Source organism: Cyprinodon variegatus, unplaced genomic scaffold (assembly GCF_000732505.1).
Source record: "Cyprinodon variegatus isolate N-32 unplaced genomic scaffold, C_variegatus-1.0 Scaffold679, whole genome shotgun sequence".
In the NCBI taxonomy this organism is placed as follows: Eukaryota; Metazoa; Chordata; class Actinopteri; order Cyprinodontiformes; family Cyprinodontidae; genus Cyprinodon; species Cyprinodon variegatus.
In genome coordinates, this window is record NW_015151132.1 from 254,956 (window position 1) to 280,024 (window position 25,069).

At 37.2% G+C, this 25,069-nt stretch overlaps 2 protein-coding genes across 3 annotated transcripts in view; both read right to left on the reverse strand.

Annotated features, from left to right (window-relative positions):
• The window catches only part of LOC107097193 (matrix metalloproteinase-25-like), a 14,518-nt gene extending 9,706 nt beyond the window's left edge, over positions 1-4,812 (reverse strand). The window contains exons 1-4 of one of the 2 annotated variants that reach the window (XM_015394244.1): positions 4,676-4,812; positions 4,478-4,566; positions 3,490-3,622; positions 291-435 (exon numbers count right to left, since the gene is read on the reverse strand). In XM_015394244.1, the coding sequence (XP_015249730.1) occupies positions 291-435; positions 3,490-3,622; positions 4,478-4,564 (365 nt within the window). In that variant the 5' untranslated portion in view covers positions 4,565-4,566; positions 4,676-4,812. Of the gene's footprint in view, positions 1-290; positions 436-3,489; positions 3,648-4,477; positions 4,567-4,675 lie in introns of those variants that run through there. The other variant, XM_015394245.1, reaches the window with a different exon arrangement.
• A 7,109-nt stretch (positions 4,813-11,921) lies between these two features.
• LOC107097196 (paired box protein Pax-6-like) lies at positions 11,922-21,987 on the reverse strand. Its single transcript, XM_015394248.1, has 8 exons — positions 21,821-21,987; positions 20,858-21,055; positions 19,909-20,106; positions 17,601-17,683; positions 16,553-16,709; positions 16,184-16,257; positions 14,642-14,774; positions 11,922-14,559 (listed from the first exon to the last, which is right to left on the reverse strand). Exons 2-8 carry the CDS (start codon positions 20,961-20,963, stop codon positions 14,459-14,461), a joined length of 852 nt encoding a protein of 283 aa, XP_015249734.1. The 5' UTR covers positions 20,964-21,055; positions 21,821-21,987; the 3' UTR covers positions 11,922-14,458.
• Positions 21,988-25,069: the final 3,082 nt, after the last annotated feature.

A 25,069-nucleotide genomic window follows, 5' to 3' on the forward strand; every position in this document is an offset into this window, starting at 1 on the left:
GACATATCAATCTTGTTTTTAGAAAGAAGAGGTTAATATCTGCAATTTAATAATTTATGACCATTCACAGATTCTCTTATTAGAAAAAATAACTATTTCAAAACTTGTTCTTGTGTTTAAATCAGTTCCCATTCTTTAAATTCCGCTCTCAAGTCAAACATTACTTCAGCAAACCACTGTATATAAACATCTATTAATATGACTGCTCTAGAGATATTGAGAAAAAAAAAATGATCATGATTCATGCCTTTGCGTGCAAAACCTACGAAGCAGCATGACAGGAAACTCACCTCCATGTGAGGTCTGTCTTATGCCATTTAAGCCCTGACAGAGCATATCTCTTCCTGCGCCTCCTCCTCCTCCTCATGTCCTCGCCTCCAACAATATCTGGGAGCGAGCATCGCGGAGTGGACATGAGCTTCAGTGTTTCCTTGTCTGGAGGAAGAGTTGATTATATGTTATGTATTTAAACTGAATGGAAAAAGGGGGAACTTAAACAATATATTGGACTTCATATAGTTTGCAAAAAGAACAATCTCAACTCTCAGTGTGATTTATTTGGATTTTTATGTTAAATAAAATTACTCTGAAAGCGTAAAAGTGGAAGCAAAAGCAAACTGAAATCTTTCTTTTATACATAATCCTTTTGTTTCCATTACAGCATCTTATCTTTAGAAAGTACCTACGATTAAGACATGTTTTATGGAAAGAATATTCAATTCAATAATACTTTATTAATACTTTGAGAAACCCAAGGGGGTTTATTAATGTGTGGTTTCCTTCAAGACTTGTCATGGACTCTTAGTTAGGTTTACACCTTGACTTTGACTAGACCATTCTAGCTATGAATATATTTGGAACTTAAACCTTTCTACTAGCTGTATAGGTAGGATCACTGTTCTATGGCTGCCCTTTACTACAGTTTTTCATCGATTATTTACAAACAGTAACTGGTTTTTCAGGCCCAATAAAAAGAAAAGATATTTCTATTCTGGTGACACCTAGGTCAGGAAGACATACAAATATATTAAACCTGAGATCAGAAATGCAAAACAGAATTAGAAAAAGAAGACAAAGGAGTTTGGTAATATAAAAAACACCTGGAGAGGCATAAAAACATTGGCCTCGATTAATCAATCTTATACTAAAGAAATTCTAAAAGTCACTGGCATAAGTGACTCTGAGCTGTGAATTATTATGCTTTTAATTAACTCTTTTTTCAGTTCAAGACACCCAAGTTTTTGGAGGAAATCGGTCACCTAAAGCAGCCACTTGTTCCTTTGCAGGATAATGTATGCCAAAATGCCAAAATATAGTCTCTGCTCTCCTAAAACAGTAAATATTAGGAAAGTGTGCAGAACTGACGGCATCTGTGGATGTACCCTTCAACACTGCATGCACCAGCTGAGTAATAGTATGACACTACTTTTCCAAATATCCGCAGCTCGAGAATATTTCCCATCCCAAAGTCAACTAGACAAAAAGAACAGAACGATTTTCGCCCAGACCGCTGATAATTAAATCCTTTCAAAGGATTATCAAAGAAATCATTGTATCCTACACAGCTGACAAAATTGATTCCTACAGTTGGTATATCAGCCATGTAAAGGGCTTTAGGATTCAATTTTTTTAAATATAGGACAAAGTCCTTAAGTACCTCAAGAATCCGAAACCTTTCACTCAGATCTTGTTGGCAAACTTTTCATCTGATTTTGAAAACATTCACAATAGGGCATTGAGCTTGGAATCCAGAGGTTCTGAGTACAAGCCCCACTCCGACAGACTTCAACTTAGGGGGCCTGAGCAAAAACCCTTAACCCCACACTGCTCCAGCACAATGGTGCCGCACAATGGCAGCCCAATGCTCCCCAATGGGATGGGTTAAATGCAGAGAATTCATTTTGTTGCTCTGTACTTAACTGTACTAAAAAAGCTGGACAAATTCAACCTCATGTCTTAACTCAAAAGCTTTCCATACATTTTAACCAGCAGGTCTGTGTGTTGACAGCTCTCCTTTTAATTTTATATATAGACAGCTGCCGAAGCCTCGGCCAGAAACTTTGGTAAATTCTCTGATGACTTGAACTTTTTTAGACTTCCTGCAAGGAGGTAACCAGCACAGAGCCTGTGACATCAATGGTGAAGAAGTGCAAATCCTCAAGAACTACAAGTACTTGGGAAATCTGTTTGAAAACAAATGGTAACTCGATGTAAACACTGATATTATTAGAGAAAAGAGCAGAGCAGTGAGATTACCATCTGCTCAGACTCATGAGAGACAAGAGCAACCTGAACAACATTGTTAAATTGAGCTCTAGAATTATCATTGTTCGTTACAGAGATCTGGGATCAGTCTGGGAGAGTCGCGTCTGATCAAAGACTTGGATCAGGGGCCTCTCTTACGGACAGGTCAGCGTTAGTTCTTCCCTATGATCAAAACAAATAACTAAATTCTTATACCTACAGTTAGGTTTTTTTAAATTAAGGGTAATGTTTTGTATTTCTGACCGTTGCATTAGAAAGGAATGATAAAGTTTTCTGATTCTGATTAGTGTTCATAATATGTAAATGTAACTCATGCACCAACCCTTTAAACTATTTCTGCTGAATTACAAACACAATCCCTGCTCTCCTCTCAATGTGGTTCTAAATCGTACTTTTGTCAAAACACGACATGTAGTTCTCATGGATTTTGCACAATTTGCATGAGTAGCATGTTCTGTTTCCACAAGGAACATGCGGGCATTCAAAATTTCAAAAAAAGTTGTCTGACTTTACACATGACCCATCATACGGGGAAAACACCTGCCACACAGTTAGCAGAAAATAGGTTTTATGGAATCCTCTAAGAATGCTATTTTGTTTGCTAAAGGCTCACATAAACTGCTAAATAAATAAACATCTATAAGAATGGTTTGAGCATGAATGTCCATGCTGCAGAAAAGCATTCACACAACATGATGTTGAACTGAAAAAATCAGCTTACCCTGCAATTTTTGTAGTATTTTTTTACATGTAAACATTGTAACTGGTTCAACAAGAAAATGTAATTGAGGTAATGAACACAGAAAAAAGTTCAGTACCTCAATGAACATTTTCTTGTTCAGCCAGTCAAAATAATTACATTCAGATGTTTTGCTATATACATTGTAGGTTAACCCAATGTTATTTATTTGTATGGTCTATTATGTAAAGTGTATTTGGTTCATTAATCTTGTACTACATACAGTTATTTGTAGGGTAAAGTTTCATTTAGTTAGTACAACGCATGGCATAATGTTAGATTTCTGTTTAAAAAACCTTGAATTTTTTTCCTTTCACATCTGAGTTAAAAATCTATTTGTGTTGGTGTAACAGATGAAATTCCAATAAAACACACTGGTGATAGCAACTGCACCTTAACAACAAAAATGTTGAAATAGTAACATAACTTTTCGCAAAGCACTATATTACAAATTGCATGAATTTTGACACGTATGTGATTATTACCCATCAGGCCAGTTTCCTGGATCCCTCCAAATCTTTGCATAACACGAATTGCTTGCTCAATCCCCTCTTTAGTCTGCAGCTTGCTGGTTCGGGGGTCCGGAGGGGGAAGGTAACCATATCTGCTCAGCCAATCCTCAACAAAGAAAGAAACAAGGAAACTAAAACAAATGAAGCAATTTCCTGAATGAGTGACGGAAAAAAAGAAGCAGCTTCTTCTTTTGCTGACAGTAAATTACTTGTTGGTTTTCAAACAAAGGCAGTCAAAGAGAATACTAAATTAAATACCACTGGTATTTAATTTATGATGGCTTCAAATTTTGCTAAACCTTTTCATCATTGTGTGAGTAACATATATGAGCACATGTTTTCTTCAGAATAACCAAAAAAAGAGAACTAATGTTAGTGAAACAGCTTGATGTGGTAAGAAAACAGAGACAAATCTTATTCTTTTACTCGTGATTTTGAAACCATATTGGTTCCACCCTAACTTAAGCGTTTGATGCTGAAGCTGGAAGGAAAAGGCGTGGTAACAGTCTTTTTGTGGCTTTACACTCTCAGTATATAGTAAGTAGATTTCCTTTGGGTTGATCTGTATATTGCCCATAGCAAACCCTGACATTTATTTTTCATTTGAATCAATATCAGTTTCAGTTACAGGAAGGAAAAGCCCATAAATGACTCATAACTAGCCCATAAACATAGAAATATGGTGTTTTTATTCTTTTTTCTATTATATTTATTTGTCGTGTTATTGATTTAGTTGCATAATGTAAAAAGGTATTTTTTTTTCTTTAAAATTGTAAACAAAAATATTTAATTTAATACAGCATCTTATGCATCCAGGTGTCTGTTTAGAGCGCCTTTTACGCGCTATTTTTGCTTTTGCCATAAAAGACAACAAAGAAAATGTGCCATTTTAAAAGATAAGGGATTTTCACCACATATGACACCTAGAAAACTCAATTAAGCGCTTTTTGGGTCCACTTACCACCGCTCTGCTGTACTGGTTGGGGTCCGGTGATGCGCGTCCCATCAAGTTCAGCATCATGATCCACAGCAGAAGGTCCAGCTCCATCCCTGCGAACAAAGCGACAGGTTAAACTTTGTCCACCGGAGGAAAAAACTCCAACATTTCCGCTGATTTTAATTAAAATAAGACATCCCAAAGTAAATGGACAAAGCTCACCGCTGTTCGTCCTCCAAAGCGTCTCTGTCTCCTGGGACTAGGCTGGGCTGATCGATGCGCACTCTGCGCTCCTTGCTGCAGATATGCAGCTTCTGTCGTTTGTTTCCGTGGATGAGGAGCGTGGGAGTTCCCTTTGGGCTGAAAACTTTAATTGCCTATTGCTGTTTTTGGTGTGTGCACACACCTACTAACCAGAAATAATTTGACCGCGGTGAAGTTATTTAGAGTTACATAGACCATTCTGACACTTTGGTCAACATATTTCGATTTTCCTTCAGTCTTATATTCTTTCTTGGACGCTAAGATTTATTTATTTATTTTTATTTTTTATTTTTTGTAGAGTCGATTGGACTTTTCAGTCCAAAACTTTGAAATACCTTTGGTTCTTATATTAGTCCCCCACTTTTTGCAATTCATGTTTCCCTTTTTTATAAACTAATCTAAAAAAATCTATCTTTAATCTCAGAATTGTGTGATTTTTTTTTTTTTTCAAATGACTTAAATTCTCTTCTGTAACTTGGCTTTGGTTTGGATTATTTAGTGTGTCCAGAGGCGTAGCTAGAACATTTTTATAATGGTGGCCAGGCAATAACCAATGTATACTGAGGGTTGGCCAAAAGTGGAAAGGCATCAGAACCTCAGGGTCAATCTACACTGTTCCAACAGGAACAAGCACAACGTCCATATTTTCTTAATAAAGACAAACTATAGTTTCCTACAGCCTTTGCTAACAAATAGATCAAATAGATGCATACATTTAAACATCTGTCTAGATAAAAGGTATATTGGATAAAATTCTTTCAGGTTTGAGTTCTGGAGCGAACATATTTTCCATCGTCATTACTTACTTACTTTTATCAATATCATTCTGGATTAAATTGGTATTTACAAGTACTAATATCTACATAAATTGATAATTTAATAGGTTTTTATTAAAATAGTTATTTACAGTATCTATGATTTCACTGAGGACTCTTAGATGACTTGAAGAGACACATAATTTTCTCTTTACGGCATATAACAAAATCTAGTTCTGAAAAAGCATGAATTCTGTACTAATCATCTCTAAAGTTGGCATATTGATGTGCATATTTAACCAGTGTTTTTGTTGTCAAGTAACTGTTAATACATATAAAATGAAAATGTTTTGAATATTCTACTTGAGAAAAAGAAAAATGGTAGGGGTGGCCACAGGGGTGGCCAATAATTGGCTAAGGGTGGTCATGGCCACCCCTGGCCCCTCATCTAGCTCCGCCCCTGTGTGTGTTTATGTTTCTGGTTTGTATGAAATGAGGAGAAATAATGTCTATATTTGTTTCTTGCCTAATTGTAAAATTTAAATAGTGTGGCAGACTACTCTGTGTGGCAGATACTCTCATAAACCAACAGAAAACAAGTCAGTTGTCTTCAGAGGACTGATGCTTGTTAATTATAGCCCATGTCATTTCCTCATCCATCCATCCATCCATCCATCCATCCATCCATCCATCCATCCATCCATCCATCCATCCATCCATCCATCCATCCATCCATCCATACATCCATCCATCCATCCATCCATCCAAGTTTTTATATCTTACTCTAGGGTGACCAAATGTCCGTATTTCCCAGGACATATCCGTATTTCACGTCCTGTCCCGGGCGTCCCGGTTTTTTTTTTAGAAAGTGAGGAAATGTCCTGTTTGGGAGGCCTTGTGCACAGTGTGCAAAGCAGGCACATATTTCTCGGTGTCCAATGGAGATGCAAGGGATCTGAAAAGCCACCTGGACACTGAAAGTAAAGATAGTCTATTGATATGTTTGTTCGTTTTTGGTACATTTTGAGTTATTTTTGCTACACAAGAGGTATTTTTTGTTAATTAGCTCATTTGTTAATTTATTTTTTCCAATAGCCTACAGAACAGACATTATTTCGTTCATTGTTGAGGCTGAGTATCATCTGTTATTGGGAGTTGAGAGTTATTGTTAACTTATCGTTAAGTGAGGGATGTTTAGATGGGACATTATTTCTTTCATTGTGCTATTCATTCAGTACAGGAATTGTTAAGCATTTTTAATAAATACATTTTGAATAAAATGATCATTTGTTATTGGAGTTATTGCTGTTGACTTTTACTGAAAAGCATTTTTAAAAAAATCAACTGTAAATATCATGTTATTGTAGGATTACGTAGGCCTGTGTTAAGGGGGTGCAAGTCACACATCTCTATGCATGGGAACAGACATCCCCCCTTAATTTATAAGTGAATAACAAAAAGTTATTTACTTATTAGACTATATGTGAATGATAATGTATTGTCATCTCTGTTTACTAAAATGTTTGGAGTTTCTTTTCGTATCATCAATGGAATGAAGTTTATATTGTTGAGTTTAAACTGATTTTGCTAATTTTCACATTTGAAAGAAAAAAAAAATAAATAAAAGACTGTCATACTATTTGACCAAAAAAATGCAGTTCGTGACTCTCCTCCTTTTCCAGGCTAGCACTGTCCATACCGTTTCTGCAAACTGCTCCTCATTCCCATGAGCTACCCTTCAGGAATGCTTGGAGAAGTTTCCAGTTCAGCACCAATGTTCACTAGAACTTTAACAAAGATGTGATTAAATCTTGCTGGTCGGAAGTGAAAGGTCTCAGCAGCTCTGACCTCAAACAATAAATCAAAAGAATTCATTATCTAATTCTGACTAGTTTCTTACAAAAGTCCCTCAGATGAGATGATAAAACTTTATTTCATAAGTTCAAAGGTCAGTTTTACTGGGACTTTATTATGCTCAGTGGAAACTAGCCAGAACAATGTTGGAGTGATGAGACGTAGCTTTTTCAGCATAAGTGTTTCTGGACTAGTCAGTCTAAAATAAATCCATTTCATGCAATAGATAGAATTACAACATTGCAAACCTGAACACATATGTATATGTAACATCAATCATGCTTATCTAGAGCCCTGGAATGTCATTTCTAAAACAATAAAAAATCATTTCATTTTGTATTTTCCAAGTATTGGAAAATCATTTCTATATAAAAAATATAAAGGGGCCCACGCCTTCATTTTAGAACATTTATTTGGTTGAGAAAAGCCCATTAGAAGTACTTTTTTTTTTATATAGTTTTGATTTTTTTCATCTTTTTCACCTGCTTTTATTTTTATCCTACAATAGATCAGAAATTCTGAACATGCAGAAAGAAAGGAAGTCTTTATCAAATTTCCTTTTCACTCTTCTCTCTGTTAACCCTTCAGTTTCTCAATAAGATTTACATCTGGGACATAGAAAAAAATGATTTTTTTTTTCTGGAAAACACTTTCTGTGTTGTTTCTCACACATTTTTTGATAATTATTATAGAAACACCCATCAGTGATTCAAATTTTCTGAAATACTCAGATTTTCTAAGTTCATGATGCATAATAGATCCTCTGCATATTAATCCTGGAATCTTATTTAGTTTAGGCTATTTGCACTTTTTCACATGAATTTGTTATCCATTTATGCTCACAGTTTACTGTAGTGTGTAGATGATCGTGCATTGAGCTTAAGTGTTCTGGCATTTCCTGTCTAGTCTTAAAAGTCCCATTATATTTGCAGGTCTCGATCTTAATTCTCAGTGCAAACCATCCATAGTATTATCTTTCCATCTCTCTCCCTCCCTCCCCTTCCCACTCTCATCTCTTCTTTAATTTCTGTTCTTCCCCTAAGACCTAAGTGAGTCATGCCATTAGCACATAATGCAGCGCTGCTAATGGCTGTCTGGTTTCTGACATACCCATTGCATATGTCTGTCCTTTAGATTAAAGAAAGTCATTTTTAACTCCTCAGTGTTCATAATGCATTCCAGAGAAACATTGATTCTTAGTAAATTTGGTTAAAAAACACAACAGGCATACAAACTAAGATCTTTCCCTATGTTTGTTTTTCATCTTGGTAGAGTATATCCAATCGACCTATTGATTTCTGCCCAGCTCAAGTTGCATACATCAGCTGCAACTTGACACCATCAGTTTATGTCATATACTCTAAAAAAAATCATTTGAAGTACTTTAAACATATACATATTCAGCAGACAGTGGCATAATTTATGAGGATCTTGTCTATTATTCAAAATGTTATATATTCTATTTTATATAACATTTTGCTCTGCTCTGATGATTTATCTAAAAAAAACTGGATCTTTGGATACAACCCTTTTTATTTCAGTTTCTTTTTTCTCTAGGCTGCCAGATCATTCATACGGGTCTTTAGTGGGGCTTAAATAGCTGATTTTTGCAGGAAAATCATAAGTATGAGAATGAACATGTCACTGCAAATGTGGAAGTTTTAATTCAGCTCCTAGGGAGCTAAACTGTGTGTAAAGTGTCAATATTATAAAGTAAAGACAGAGTTGAAATTCACACCTTAAATGGTTTTAGTTTAACACTTATCAGGTTATAATTTATCTTACACTAGTGTGTAGTGTCAAACATTATAACCACTACACTCAAATGTTGCGAGGACCATGTTCACTAAATTAATTGAGACAAATTATTTTCCCCAAACCATCGTTTAATATAACACGTACTGTGTTCAGGTTGAGTGGGTACCGCTAGCCTACTCTGCTGATACAGGGATGCAGCTATCAGCAAGGTAGGGAGACCACAATGGGAAATAGCATCAACAGAGCTCTCTGCGCCACCTATCCACCCTCTGCTCAGCCCTCACCTTTGCTTTTGGTAAAACTTTGTATTAATCAATCAGCATGATTGATTAATACAATCAGACACTGTAATGGATTTACAACTTAAGAAAACACAAATTTTAAATCACAGAGGCACCCACTTCCAGTTAAGAGTAAGGGCTAAATCTCTTACTTCAGCCCTTTAGGTGGCGGAACGATCCTTAAAGTGAGTTTTCCACCACACAGGAGGGAAGACATTTGCAGTTAGCATGCAAATCCATGCATACAAGTAGAACGACGCACCTTTTCACACAGATGTTATAGTAAAGTTAACAATGGACACTGGATAAGCAAACTTTCAATATCATGAGACCCTAAAGTTAAGCAGCTTAATAGTTGCGGTTAGTCCAAAGGAAAATGTAAGATTAATGTCCATATTGGTTTAGAATAATTGCGGTGTTGGTTCTTGGTGGTATTGTTCAGTTCAAGACAGCATGGGGGGAAGTTACAGTGACCAAGGGGTGCAAAAGCTGTGTAAATACATGATATAACTGCAAATTCAAAAGACCTGGGACCAGACCCTTAGTAATGCATAAACTAGATACTTATAGACATTGGAGCTGGGTATGAATGCCTCAATTTGGTAATGACACTAAAGCCAAAGTTGAAGAGCATTAGAAGTCAGCATGATAAGTGCTGTCTAAATAGTGCAGGCAGTTAGGAAGGAGCTAGTACAAGGAAGCAGGACGCCTCCAGTCCAATTAGCGAATGCTGATAATATTGGGTCCTCCTGATATTCCCAGAATAGCTCACAATTCTTTGTGGGACAGCCTGGAACAGATTCTCATGACTGAGCAACTGTGCCCATACTGTACCTGCCATTACCTAATGCAATGCAAAACATTCGGTACAATTACGCAAAACTATAGAAATGTGGTCTTTGTAGAGATAAATCATGCATTTTTGTATGGAAATGCAGAAAATCAGTTTACTTCTACTTGCTTGTGTGCTGGCTGAAAATCTCTCTATCTTTCAGTGTGGCGACAAACCCACAAACGTTTAATCCTCACCTTAAGGGCTGGAGGGAGAAATTTAGTGTCATTCTCTTGTTAAATAAAGTGTGATTAAAAATCTGTGCCTCTGCGATTTAAAAGTTTTTTAGCATAGTTCCAGCATTTCAAACAGGCTTGAGGTTCATTCCTGGAGGCTGCATGTGTGCTGGCTCTAACCCTCCAAAATGTAGTTTCTACTTAGAGTTATACATGGTGAGTGTTATTCTTATCAGTCTTACAGATATTAGAGATTTAGATTGACTAATGTGTACAAATGGGCAAGATGGAGCTAAGTGCTTCACCCAGGAGCTAATCAACTTTTTAGGAAGGGAATCTGGGTTTAAACCCACCACCTTGCTTCTCTACTGAGCCATTGTCATTTTCAGACTTAGCGTCCAGCTGGAGCATTCAGGGACTTTATTTGAACGTCATTTGGAGATAATCCTCAATTTTCCTCAATCTGTGATATTTGTAGTAAAAAAAAAAAAAGCCCAAAGCATCATGCTGCCTCCACCATGCTTGAAAGCTGGGACAGTGTTTTGAGATTTAAAACATTCTTCCATCAGCACCTTGAAACTTTGTCAGATGATAAAAAACCTGTTGTTCTAACTTCGTTTAAAGCACAAAGATTTTGAGTTAAATGGTGTTGCCATGGTGATCTGGCAAAGTCAGGCGTTTTGCCGTGACCATACTTTTGACTCTCATCTCCTCATAGATCCTTTAATCTGCACCAAAGTCACTATGATGGAACCTGGTACAAGCCCACACAAGAATCTAGATCAATAATTGGTGGGCGTGGCTTACTTTCTCTACAGCACCCCCTAGAAAGCCTAAAATGACCAGCCCCAAGCCATGCAATGATTTAGGATTATGAAAGTTGGAACACAGTTTCCTGTCCTGATGCTTCCTGTCAACATAGTTCAGTTTTTGTAATTTGGGCAGAGGGGATTTCTACAGATGTTATTGAAGTCATCCAATAGGGATGCTTTAAATCTCTGTTGGGCTTTTACGTATTCATTTAGGATACTTTAGCCATATATTTTATTGAATTGACTTGACTGTGGACAGCTTAGTGCTGTTTATCCAGCTTTTTATGACAAGTAGGAATGCTGATGGTTCCTGGGTTCTCCTTTAACAGAGAAAATCCAAAATAAATTTGGCAACTTTTTTTGCTTGCTCAAATTGTATTATAGTTATAACCTTGGTAAATGCTTAAAATGCATCATCTTTATAATATCTGCAAGTTAGCATGACCCATTCAGTACCTATAAAGCAGTCCAATATTCAAGAAGTTGTGAATCCAAAACAAGATACAAATTTTAGTCCCTTTTTAAGCAGTTGATTGCGATTAATTGAGCAGATATTTTGTTGATAAAATATCACTATATAAAGTGATAATGTCAAACAATGGGTTAGTACAACTTTGAACACATATTCTGGTCTCATACTCAGGTCTTTCTTTATATTTTTGAAACTATGTCAATGTTAATCATATTTTATCTTTTGCTGAGTAAAATATATCACAAAAACATGTGTTAAGTTGATCAAACACTGCTTTATTGTCATTAAAGGGATCCAAGGCCTTGACAAAAAAGGGTTGACTCTTGGTAGCTATAGAGTACTAACACAACACGTGACAACAATGAAACCCCAACACAAATGAACCGTGAGAACAAGTGATAACACAAATAAATAGGAGTCTGTAAGGATCTTTCATATGAGTTGCATCAGCAGAACTGGCCATCAGAGGAAAAATAGTGAGCAGAGCCTTAATATCTGCAAAAGTACATCAGAGGCATCTGTACAATGTTTGATTTTGAGTAGCGGATTGTCTCTAGCGCCATCTTTTGGTCATGCACAGTTGTTTCAAGTCATTGCTATTAGATTTTCAGAGCAGCAGTGGTTTCACCCATTCCAGCTTTGATTGTCACTTGTTTATGTTTTTGTTTAAAGTGCAAGAAACACTGATTGTCACTTGCTGCAGAAAAAATTGCATTAGTAATGTAAAAAACTGCTTACTTTTTAAAAGCTTCTTGTTTTACTGATTGGATAAGATGATTTTACAAATGAATATAAAATAAAATAAAAACTTTTTGCTGCAGTTTTAACCTAATGACAGAATGGAAAACCTTTGCTCTGACTAATTAACTTGTGCTTTAACGTTGATTGGAGCCAATATCATGCTACATTCTTCCCTCTAATAACACCAGGCATTCTTCAACAGTTATTTTATTTCACCCACAGATGTCTAAATGTCTTTACAAAAATATGCGATCTCAGCGCAGTCAGGATAGGTAGGATTTACACTTTTTTATGGTAGATTTTCAAAGTTTTAAGTACAAGTGATTGCCATAAGCGAGTCTAAAATCTTCACAGTAGTCTCACAGCTTACGCTTAGGGAACAAGCTAGTTTATCACAATATGATTAAGCTGCTCAAGTAACAACAACCAGTGGTTACACTTCACAATACACCTGATATATGCTGGTATTTACTTTGTATGACCAATTTTTTTTTTCTGACTGGAGAAAAGCTTTGGTTGTGCCCTGCAATGCTCCCAGGGTGATGTCTTTCTACATCTCATGAGACAAAAACAAAAATCTTAACCTTAATTTAACCTTAATCTTTATCTTTTTAATTCTTCAGATAGATTTTAACTTTACAACAAACATCAGCGTGTTTTATTTGGGACAGACCTTTAAAAAGCATCTCAAAATTCTGATTGAGAAGAAAAGGAAAACATAATTTTTGGAATATTTTGACACAAATTCATGTTTGTGTTTGAATTTCAACCCACTTTTATTTAATACTGCTAAATTAAATCTTGTGCAGTAGTTATTCTTTATAAGTAACCTTACCTGAACCCTAAGTATAAATGAAGCTTTGATATGAGGATCAATTTTTTTACTCTACAAAAAATATTATTAAGACTAAAATACACACAAGACAAATCTGACTTTTGACAAGTAGCTCAAAGGAGGCATTATCTATGATCAATTCTGGATCCTTCCGGTCCTCTCTGGATAAGGTTGAATGTATTTAGTGTTATTTAGTGCAAGTATCCAGTGCCAAATAAAGAAATTGCAAAAGAGTTGCAGACAGTGTGGGAGATGGCACTGCTTTATGAATATTCCCCTATGTGTGGATGAGAATCAATCTTGGGCACCATTGATGTAACCAGGCAAAAGTGTTGACATAATAATGCTGAGAGGAAACTTTCCTTAAGTAAAGACAGGGCAGGTTAGTCAGTGCTGATGGGATAATGGATAGAGCTATAAACAATGGAAACCCTGAAACAGACTATGGAAATTCAAAAACAACTGATAATTTCTAACAAAACTTCAGTACTGAAGTAAATAAATGCTGGCCATACAGTCTGACTGAGCTTTAACCACTCTCTAGAAGTGGAAAGCCTTATAGCTCTGGTCTAACTGCAGGAAAATGAGGTTCTATAGACTGCATAAAAGAGCCCACCACACCTTTCAGATTTGTACTTGTAAAATGTTTAGCCTTTGAATCACACCTTTAACGGCTTTGTATAGTACTTTGGAGAAGACAGTTGTGTACACTTGATTTTATTACATGGTACCAGAGTGAAGGGGACTGAATACAGCTGCTTATAAGCAGATTTTGCAATCATGAACTTTGAAACCACCACTTTATATAACTCTGTTGCTTTTGTCCATTACATAAAATCACCAATAACCAATAAAATACACTGAGGTTTGTGGTTGTGATGTGAAAAAATAGGAGAAGTTCAGTTACCTTAAAACCTAATAGAGCCATCCTTCTTTGGTCCTTCTTCCTAAATCTAGAATTGGTCAACCGATGTCTCCTAACCATACAGAGACAATACCAGTACCAGCTGAGTACTGAGAAGTGCAACCAAAGCTGCTTTTGGTTGATTCTGTAAACATTTAATGCATTTTGGGGTCTGCAACCCTTCAAGGCTTCTCTATAACTCAGACCTGTGCTTCCTGATAACATGTATCCTAATCTTTTTATGTTGACAGGACTTTTACATGCCCTTCCAACTCATCCTCCCACTTCTTCTTCTTCTGTCCATCAGCAGCCAGCAAGAGCTCACTGTAGTCTGGCCCAGTATTGCCCCAGGTTCTGACTCATGCTCTGTGGTTCAGTTCCTGGGACCTGGACCGGCACTGAAACCCCAGGTGATATCAGCCCTGAGTGGGAGAGGGGGAAATAATGGTAACTACAAAGAATTAATGATTAATGTTTAACCTTCTGTAGGTCGAACACACCCACCTGTGTTTGAGCTGGCTGAGGGTGGAGTCTGCAGGTGAGGGGAGGAGTATGCCGACGAGTCAAAGCTGCGCGGCGCAGAGGGTGATGGAGGTAACATGCAGGAGTACGAGGAGGCCGACTGGGGGGGAATAGACTGAGAGCGAAGCAGGAGAGGAAAAATGATGATCAGCTTTACAAAAAACAAGATGATATATGAGGTACTCAGGTCTGTAAGACTGTAGTCATAGCTGAATTAAACACCATGCAGTATGCAGACCGTTATGAGCAGGGGTGGGTAGAGAACATGGTACTAAAGGTACTCAAAGAATAGAATTACTTCAATATATGTTTGTCATATAAAAATAAAACATCTTCTTCTAAAATAACTACTCAAATAAGAGTATAAAAGGTTTTGGTATAATGTTTACTTACGTTCTAATTACTTGAGTAACACTGTTTCATCTGATGTAAGGTGTAGAAATGATGTACTAATAAAAATAACTTATATAATTATGTGAAGGCTGTAATGTTCAGAATAATAACAGAAATAAATCACATCATTACAAAATAAAGAGTTTTCGAAGAATAAACATGCAATGTCCAGAGCATTAAGGCTCTGAACCATTTCTGGTATTAAATAAAGTATAGGGAGCAAACTATCATGATGTTAGGTAATTTCACGTTTTTAACCAATTTTTAAAAAAATGCTAATCTATGTTAACCTCCACCTGAAAACGAGGTAACTGAAAGAAAAGCATCTAAATTTATCTATCTAATGATATATATATATATATATATATATATATATATATATATATATATATATATATATATATATATATATATATATCGTTTGAATTTTCTCTTTTTAGTTTTCTCTTTTTATTACCATATAAACATAATTTGTGGTGGCATTGATCCATGGAAATAATTTTATAAAATAATGCATAACTTCTGTTTTAGATAACCTTTGCCTGCTTCGGCCACATTACAGAACTGATATAAGATTACAAGCATTAGCATTACTTGGTATGGGAGCTTTAGTTTACCATATAAAGTAATTAATAGCATAATTTTTGTAAAAATCCAAACTTCAGGAAGAGTTCATAAAGGTGCAAAGAATGGGATGAAGAAAAAATAATAATTTGGGGAGTTTTATTTAAATATGGACTGATATTTGGTTTGGCGTCTTTTTAAAAGACAGAAAATAAACATCAATTAATTTTGTAATAGATTAAAATGTGACTTCTCTTCTTACTTTATTTCATTTTCATAAAAAAAAAAAGAATCCATAAAACAGGAACTTAAACATTTTTTAGAGAGGCCACTGTTTTCTGAAGTATTTAACTGATTTAAACATTGTTAAAATACTGTAGTAGTTTATAGTATTGGCAGTTTGCATTTATTTGAAACAGAAACAATTTATTTTACCATTGGAAAGAATAAAGAGTTGAAATCACAGATAAGAGTTTCCCTACAATGAGATGAAAGGCTCAGACAAAGATGCTGCTTTAGAGGTGTAGTTTGAAATGTGTTGAATGATGGATATTAATGTTGTCCCACCTGGACTCCAGGTGAGAAAACAGACAGCGAGCTGTAGCTGGGCAGGGACGACTCCGTCTGACTTAACATGGAGCCTGCAGAAATGGAGAGATGATGTTGAGCACATGCACACATCCACTCCGACTCACGGAGAACATCTTGATGGGGGAATATTTAATACAGATGCACTCTGATGGAGAAACTCTAATGCTTGTGAATGTTAAACAAGGGTGCCATGGGGTTAGTTATTATAAACCACTATAACATTCCTGTCACCAAATGTTTAAATCATGGGGAGCAAATGTAAACTGCTGCTTCTGGTGTCATGGATGTACTGTTGGAGCGAGCTGATGAGCTCAGGGTATCCTCTGATGATGAGCTGCTGTTTACCTGAACTGCTGCCGTGCTGTTGATGGTAGACGGACGAGTTGAAGGAGGTGCTCAGAGGGGCTTGGCTCTGTGAGCATGACGTTACGCCGCCTGACCTCCTTTGATTACGCAGCTTCTCCTCCCTCCTCCATTTGGCTCTCCGATTGGAAAACCACACCTGTCAATCAGGATGTAGTCAGACATTTGGCCCACTTCGGAACACCTGGCTTTTCTAAATTTATTTTGTGCTCAATGTCTATTCTTAGAAATGAAAAAAAGGGCAAAACTTGAGCAATGTTTGCTGGACTTCAACTGATTTTTCCGCACTTATAATGTGAATATTAGGTAACACTTTCTTTTACAGTACATCAATAACCATGTAATAACATGGTGCTAACATAGCAAGCCACACTATATTACTTGGTAACAAGAAAACCTTTATTTTGGTAATCATCCCAAAATCAAGGTATGTAATTTCAGATTGTAATATGTTACTATGTAACAATGGATACTTTAGGTGGGTAATTACTATTAGGTTACCACATAAAAGTTTTTATTATTTGCCATCACCTACTTATGATCAAGTAAATAAGCATTACAAAACTTAGCTCAAGTTCATTGGTTTGCTGTCTTCTAGGTTTTCTGTTATATGCCAAGTAAAAAGCTGCATTTTACTAGATAATAACACATACATTTATTGCTGTCTGATAAATGAATGAGTTTCCTGGTCATAACTGTTTGAAATACGACTTTACCTTGTCTGCCTGAAAATTTGAAGCAGAGCACTAACCAAAGTTTTCCATTAAGTTTTTTTCTTGTTACATAGTAATATAGTGCTATGTTATTACCTTGCTATTACGTGGTTATTGGTGTAGCTACTGTAAAAGAAAGCATTACCAAATATTATTGGTTGAACTATTTATGTTAAGGAGTCATAGAATGTGAGATTCTCTTCATTCTGTTCCTTTACATTCCGTTGTTTTAACTTGTATAGTTTATATTCTGTTTTTCGTCATGAGAGAATGAAATAAATGCATTTAAATAAGAAATACATTTAAAAAATCCTCACCTGTATCCTGGCCTCAGGTAAATCGATCTTGTTTGCCAGCCTCTCCCTAGCAAAAACATCTGGATAATGTGTCCTTTCAAACTCTGCAGAGGATATTAGATAAAGGACAAGCACAGATCAGGGATGTTAGATGAGAAATCAAAGGACTGCTGGACAGCACCTGGACCTCAACATTCAACATTGAATTAATCTGAACTCAACTGAACAAAAAGTGCAAAATTCTGTCAAATGATGTTTCATATTGTATATTAGCATTACTAATTATGTTTTAGAGGAAGCTTTAATCCAGGAAGTTAAGCATCTATACTTACAACCCGTTTTGAAATATTTATCTGTTGCACTTTGTATCAATAATTTATCCTTGTGGAACACGCACAAAGTTCAACTGAAAGGATTCCAACTGAGAAGCTGCTTAAGCACTTTATTTTAAAGCAGGGCTGCTTTAAAATGAAGAGCACAGAACTGCTCTTTGGTCTGGATCTCATCAAAGCTGGTTTCAAGTTGTGTTTGGTCACATACACCAGCATTACCAACCCACCGACTTAATTAGGACTTGAAGTAAACCCTCTCTCCTCCAGCTCTCATCGGCACAGAGCGGGATGGTTTCAGATCATCAGCGTTTATCAAGGCGGTTCATTTAAAGCTGACAAACGGTTGACATTTCTGCTGTTGACAAGTCGAAACGTGAACATGTCTCACCATGCCAGGACTAGGGTGACTCATTGATCTTCAGGTTTTTTTAGGTCTGGTTTCAGAGGAAGTTTAAAACTTCAGTTTGTCTCCACCTGCAAAGCTTAGTCATTTCAAATCTTAACTAGGTAGAAAATAATAATTTGGCTTTTCAAAGATAGTTCTTTCCCCATAACCTCCAAACAGTGACAGACAGTCATGGTTTGGGGGGTTTAAAATACATTTTAAAAATGGTAAAAATTAGATCGATGTATTGTGGGATGGGTGGAAAGAAATTAAGTATGCGTTGATGTTTTTGGCATTTATGTGCTAATGTTATTTTTAGTTTTGCATTATGGTGAAAAGTTCAAATGAAGCTTATGAAGCTCTTTGTTGGAGAGACGTTTAAAAAAGGAAAGGAGCTAAGAAGTTTTCTTTTTTTTTCTGCCGCTGTCACTAAATTAATTAAAGGCTGCTCTTACTGACTCATTTGTCTTTCAATGGAGCGATGTTTTTGTATTTGACTTATAATGTGTGTATATGATTTATTCAAAATGTTTTGTTATGAATGTGTGCTGCTTCCAGACTTGCCCAGGAATGTCTGGTTAAAAATGATTCTTAATCTTTGTGGGAATCTTTGTGCTGAAGTAAATGTTGATAAACAGATAACTGCCTGTCAGCTGGCTGAACAGAAGGGTACTTTGTCTTTCCTTCACTTCCAGGAAGACAGGTTTAATCTTTTAGAAATATTTTTCAGCAATCCTGGTCCAAAAAGAACAAAAAACAGCCTAGTTTCCTTTTATCCTGTTCATTTAACCAGGTGATAACCCGCCTGTCTGCCTTATGGAGCCGGAATTGCAAGTGGTTGGATCTAATCTTTGTTCAGGCTTGTTACTGTTGGACCTACATTATCTGCCTGTGCCTAAAAGTAAGAATGGATTCAGTTGCAATAATACATTTGCAAAGCTGTAAGTAAATAGAGTTTTACTTTAATGCATAGGCAAAAAGCAATACCAATTAAATCTTGGCTCTTTTAGTTAAATCTACCCTACAAATTGATCTAATTGGTTTTCTTATACCAGGCATCTTTGTCAACACATCATTGTTATTGTGCTTTGGCTGTGCACTGAGGTCAGTGTATCTCATTAATGTCATTTGCACAGACTGACCACAGTGATATGTTTCTGCTCGGGTGCACAGTGGACACTGAGTTCTTATTTAGCTTGAGGGCCCTGCGCAGCCACATTCAGTCAAGGGTGCCTCTCTGATCCCTCGCAGTGGATACAGGGGCCACATCCCGCTGCACAACACAACCTCAATAATGATGCATTTTCAGATTGTTGCTTTATGTTGCTAGAGGCATTTTTGGAACAGATTGGGAATATTTGCGGAGTTAAGATAGTGGATGATTTGCATCTGGAACTGAGCGCAGTGTGGAGATTAGCCCATGGAAGTGCCAATAAAGGTAACGACCAGGGAAAATATGCAAAGCCGGGATTTCTCTTTGGCCTTCAAATTATTAAACAAAGCTTTAAAACCAGGGCTTCATCTGATCACAAAGGTTTAGTTGTGCCATGGTAAAATTCCTGCCCTCTGGGAAGGAAAAGGTCTAAGCTTTGCATGTTTGCATGTGTCTGACCTTTCTCCAGAGCCTCGATCTGCTCCTGTGTGAAGCTGGTCCTGTTCCTCTGCAGCTTCCTCTTGAGCTGCAGCCTCAGCTGAGACTCCTCGCCTTCGTCCCGCTCCACGGGGACTCCTCCTCCCCCTCTTCCAGAGCCTCCTCCTCCTGCCTCTCCCCCAATGCCTCCCTCTGTGTCCAGCATGCAGCCCTCGGACACTGCCAGCAAGGAGAGAAAAAAACAGTAATGTGAATATTTTTGTCAAAGAATGTCAAATTTTAGAGCTGCAGAATTTTAGAAACATTGCCAGCTGTTAAATAAATGATACCCTGGGCGAGTTCTTCTTTCGGGTCCCCATGCCATTACAGACACACACACACGCTAGGGAACAAAACCTACACTACAAAAATTTCTTAAAATTTTACAGCGTATCTTATCTGTGTCATGCACTCATGCAATTTCTCACTCGAACCAGTGTACAGGAAAGGTATTATCTAAACTTACAAAAGATAAAATAATTAAAGAAATAATAATGCTATTTTTAAGTTATGTGTTGTGATTTTTTTTTCAAAACAATAAAAAGATATATTGAGCTGATAGAAGCCCATAATATTTTATTTCACTTGGCCTTGTTTGCTTTGATTAAAATAAATAAATAGCATTGATAAATTAGATATCCTACTTAAATCATAACAACATATCAACATAAAAAGTGCCCACTTCCCACTAAACATGGAAATAAGCAACAAAAACCTTGCTGATGTTGCAATGTTTGGCACTATTTTCTCATCTGGCTGCATGCGTCAGACCCCTTAGCCATAGCCCCCTGGGCAGTGAGCCCTATCTCAGATATCAAAAACTCGGTTAGAAACTGGTGTGGTGGCTACAAGAGTTAATCCACTTTAAAGTTCCTCTGATATAACATTAACCAGCTAACATACCTTCATCCTGGGGAAAATGCTTCCTCACCTGTGCTGTGCTGAGTCTGAACCCCAGTGGGGTCATGGTACCAGTTGTTGGGCCCGCTCCAGTTGGAACCACTCTGCAGGTTCAGCATGGTTAACTTCTCATACATACTATGAGCATCCAGACAACCATGGAGATAACTACTGGAGCCCCTGTCCACTGCGGGTTTTTGCCCGTTTGCTCCTCTCCGCCTCTTTGGATCTGTTTTAAAAAGAAGAAATCAAAGAAGGAGAAGGAGGGGTTCATATCGCATGAGTTCACACATGGTTGGCATTGTTGCGAATTAGCCTCATGATGACAGACATAAATGGAGTTAGTTACATGCTCGCTGTCGTAACGTGTGTGTGTTATACATTGCAAACCTAGTATACCACAGGGACAGAAGGTACATTAGAACCCACTCTGAGAGCCATGACTTTTAATTTGCTTTTAGCACTGCACTCGCTGGAGAACCGAAGCTCACATGGAATCACATATAAGCTAAGAAAAACATGAAAATATTAATTTATATGAAATGAATAAAATGTTTATCCATCTATGCACAAATGGAGATATCATATGAGTTGGATGTTTTATCAAAGACTGGAATCAATGTTGCAGAAGTAAAATCTCTTTGCAAATCAGGATGTATTGTTAAAGGATGCACTTAACTACAAAGCTCTTGCATAAGTAATATTTTCCAAACTCTTGTGTTATCTTGTGTAACAGTGCAAGAAAGCAAATTTGCATCATACTAAGACAAAACATTTAAACGACGGAAGCAACAATCTGCCAAAGGTCAAGTTGGATTTATTTAGAATTGACTAAAACGGTGAATAATACTTTTTTTTTTAACCAATACCTTGACGATTTTATAACTGATGGTATTCCAATCCCATCAAAGTCCCCCTCCCAAAAAAAAATCTTAAAAAATCAGAGCGTTATGAGACATCAAAGCGCTTTAAAGATTCAATTTAACCAACTTACCAAGTTGACCAGGTAGACCGAAGCAGGTATCCTGAGAGTTCCTCTCCTCCTCCTTGGACCTTTATTCCCTAAACGTCCGGCTTTGTTGACAATACTGTGTATGTGTGTTGTAAAGGAGAGTGCAGGGAGAAAGATGAAGAGAGTTGGACAGGGTGAGATAGAGTGAAAGAGGGAGGAGAGGGATGGTGGGGGGGGCTCTGGAGAGAAATGCGTCTGCGGGCACTCGTGTCCTCCGAGCGATGGGGAGAGAGAGGAAGAGGAAGAGAGGAAGGGAGAGGGAGCCACCGAGGGGTGACAAAGTGAGTCAACATCAGTGTCAAGTTTGAACTTAATGCCAGCGAGAGGAGGAGGGGGAAGGCTGAGAGAGTGGAGCATAAAGCACAGATAATGGAAAGATAGGGGATGATAAATAGATTTTGGGGTTCAATTTGCGCCATGAATTACACATAAATACCGAGGTAAATCAGCAGATAAGAAGTTTCAAATCAGACTGAGTTGGACCAGGTGAAATCTTTTGTGGTTAACTTGAGATCATTTATACTTATTTTTTGACATTTAAAAAAAGAAGCCGTATAGTTACTATTTATGCACATTTTGGCAAACATTTTGCATTTTCTGTAAAGGTACAAAAAAAAAACCTTCAAAATAATGGAGTCGTTACTGTGTTTTAATAATGTCCAATATTTCTGTAAATAATAATCAGTTATGAATTAGTTCAGAATGATCATTCTGAGTCAGCAGTGCCATTTGGCCTTAACCACAATTAGCTTTTCTTTTCTTCTCTGCTGCTCTTTTTGTGGGTGATCAACAGTAATTTCCTTATGCTAAAACCACAATCCTACAAAATAAAACAAAAAATTTCAGGAACTTCAATTAAAGTAAGGAAAGTTTAAAAAATAAAAAATATTATTATTGAAAAAAAATGTATGGTTTCATGCAAAAAAATAGTTGAACTTTTATACTTAATATATATATATTTTTTATCAAAATAATTAATCAGAATAAAATTTTTTTTTATTTACATGGTCAGAAATTACTAATTGGAAAATTATCGTTAAAATGACAAAAAAAAATCCTAAAAGTTGGATTATTAAGTCAAATTGAAGCTCTGAATTGGGATTAAAGGTTAGAAAAGAAGTGTGTGAACGTGGATGCAGTGACTAACCTATTAACCAAACCCCTACTGAGAAGGTGTTTTAACCCAAAACATGTGCTGTACCTTGAACCACAAAAGATTGACAGGTTTAAAGGACACACAGTTTAATGCATGAAAAATATTTCTAATCAGAACATATCTATAACCCTTGTGCTTCTGTTGTGGAACTGAATGAAAAAATAAATCAATAATTCTCTGTTTCACAATTAAGGAGTAATATAATCAGAAGATTCCTATTGATAAGGTGGGAAGTAAGGGAACCAAAAGAATCTTATTTAAGAAACAGATCAAAAGGAATAATCCACTGAGGCCACTATGGTTTTCTAGCTCCTGGATTATCAAAAATCCACACCAGTGTTTGATTCTTATGTTTTTAAGAGTAAAATGGTTCCATTAGTGTTGGAAAACTTTGCCCGACAACAACCTGAAGCACAAATCTGATGGCTTGACAGAAATGTTAGAGGAGTAAAACAAGACCAGTTTTAAGACCAGAGGATCAAACAGGATCAAACAGTAATAACGCACTGATATAACGCACTGATATATATATATATATATATATATATATATATATCGCGCGGGTGGCCTTCCCCCCTTTTTTCCTCCAAGCTTGGGTCCTCTACCAGAGGCCTGGGAGCTTGAGGGTTCTGCACAGTATCTCCTAGAACTGTACTCTTCTGGACCGAGATGTCCTATGTATTTCCAGGTAGCTGCTGTAACCACTCCTGAAGTTTGGGGGTCATTGTCCTGAGTGCCCCAATGACCACAGACACCACTGTTGCCTTGACCTTCCAGGTTTCCTACAGCTCTTCTCTGAGTCCCTGGTATTTCTCTAGTTTCTCATGTTCCTTTTTCCTGATGTTGCAGTCACTTGGCATTTCTAAGTCACAATGGCTTTTCTCTGCTTTTTGTCCACCACCACAATGTCCAGCTGGTTTGCCATTACCATTCCTTATCTGGAAGCCCCACAGGATCTTGGCTTGGTCATTCTCTACCATCTTTGAAGGTGTTTCCCACTTTGACCTTGGGGTTTCCAGCCCATACTCTGCACAGATGTTGCTGTACACTATTCCAGCCACTTGGTTATGGTGCTCCATGTAAGCTTTCCCTGCCAGCATCTTACACCCTGCAGTTATGTGCTGGATTGTCTCAGAGGCCTCTTTGCGCCTTCTGCACCTGGGGTCTTTTCTGGTGTGGTAGATCTGGGTATCTATTGCTTTGGTTCTCAGGCCCTGCTCTTGTGCAGCCATGATGAATGCCTCTTTGCTGTCCTTCAGTCCGGCTTTGGTCAGATTTCCTGATATCGGCCACTTAGGTTATGTTCCGGTGGTACATCCCTTATAAGGGCTTATCGTTCCCTGACGGAGCCTCCAGCACCTCATCATCTGTTCTCCATTGTCTGAGACATTCAGTGAGGATGTCATCTGTTGGAGCCTTGTCCTTGATGTACTTATGGATCTTGAATGTTTCATAGTGGCTCTCACGCTCACTATTCCTCGGCCTCCTTCCTTTCGGCTAGCATAGAGTCTCAGGGTGTTGGATTTGGGGTGGTACCCTCCGTGCATGCTTCGGAGCTTTTGTGTCTTAACATCTGTGGCCTGTATCTCATCCTTTGGCCAGCTTATTATTCCTGCAGGGTATCTGATTACTGGTAGAGTGTAGCTATTTATTACCCAAGACTTATTCTTGCCATTGAGCTGGATTCATAGGACCTGCCTTACTCGTTGGAGGTATTTGGCTGTAGCCGCTCTCCTTGTCACCTCTTCGAGGTTGCCATTTGCTGGTGGGATTCCGAGTTACTTGTAACTGTCCTCAATGTCTGTTATTATTTGTTCTGGGAGTAAGACCCCCTCTGTGTGGACTACCTTCCCTCTCTTAGTTCCCATCTGACCACACTTCTCTAGTCCGAATGACATTCCGACATCTCTGCTGTAGATCCGGGTGGTATGGATGAATGGTATGCAAACTCAATGAGCCAGCTCATTAAGTTTGCAATGAAGGCTCTTAGAGTCCTGTTATATATATGTGTGTGGCATTGAGTATATATTTATTACAATTTCATTAAATTGATTGTGAGAATCTTACTTAGAATC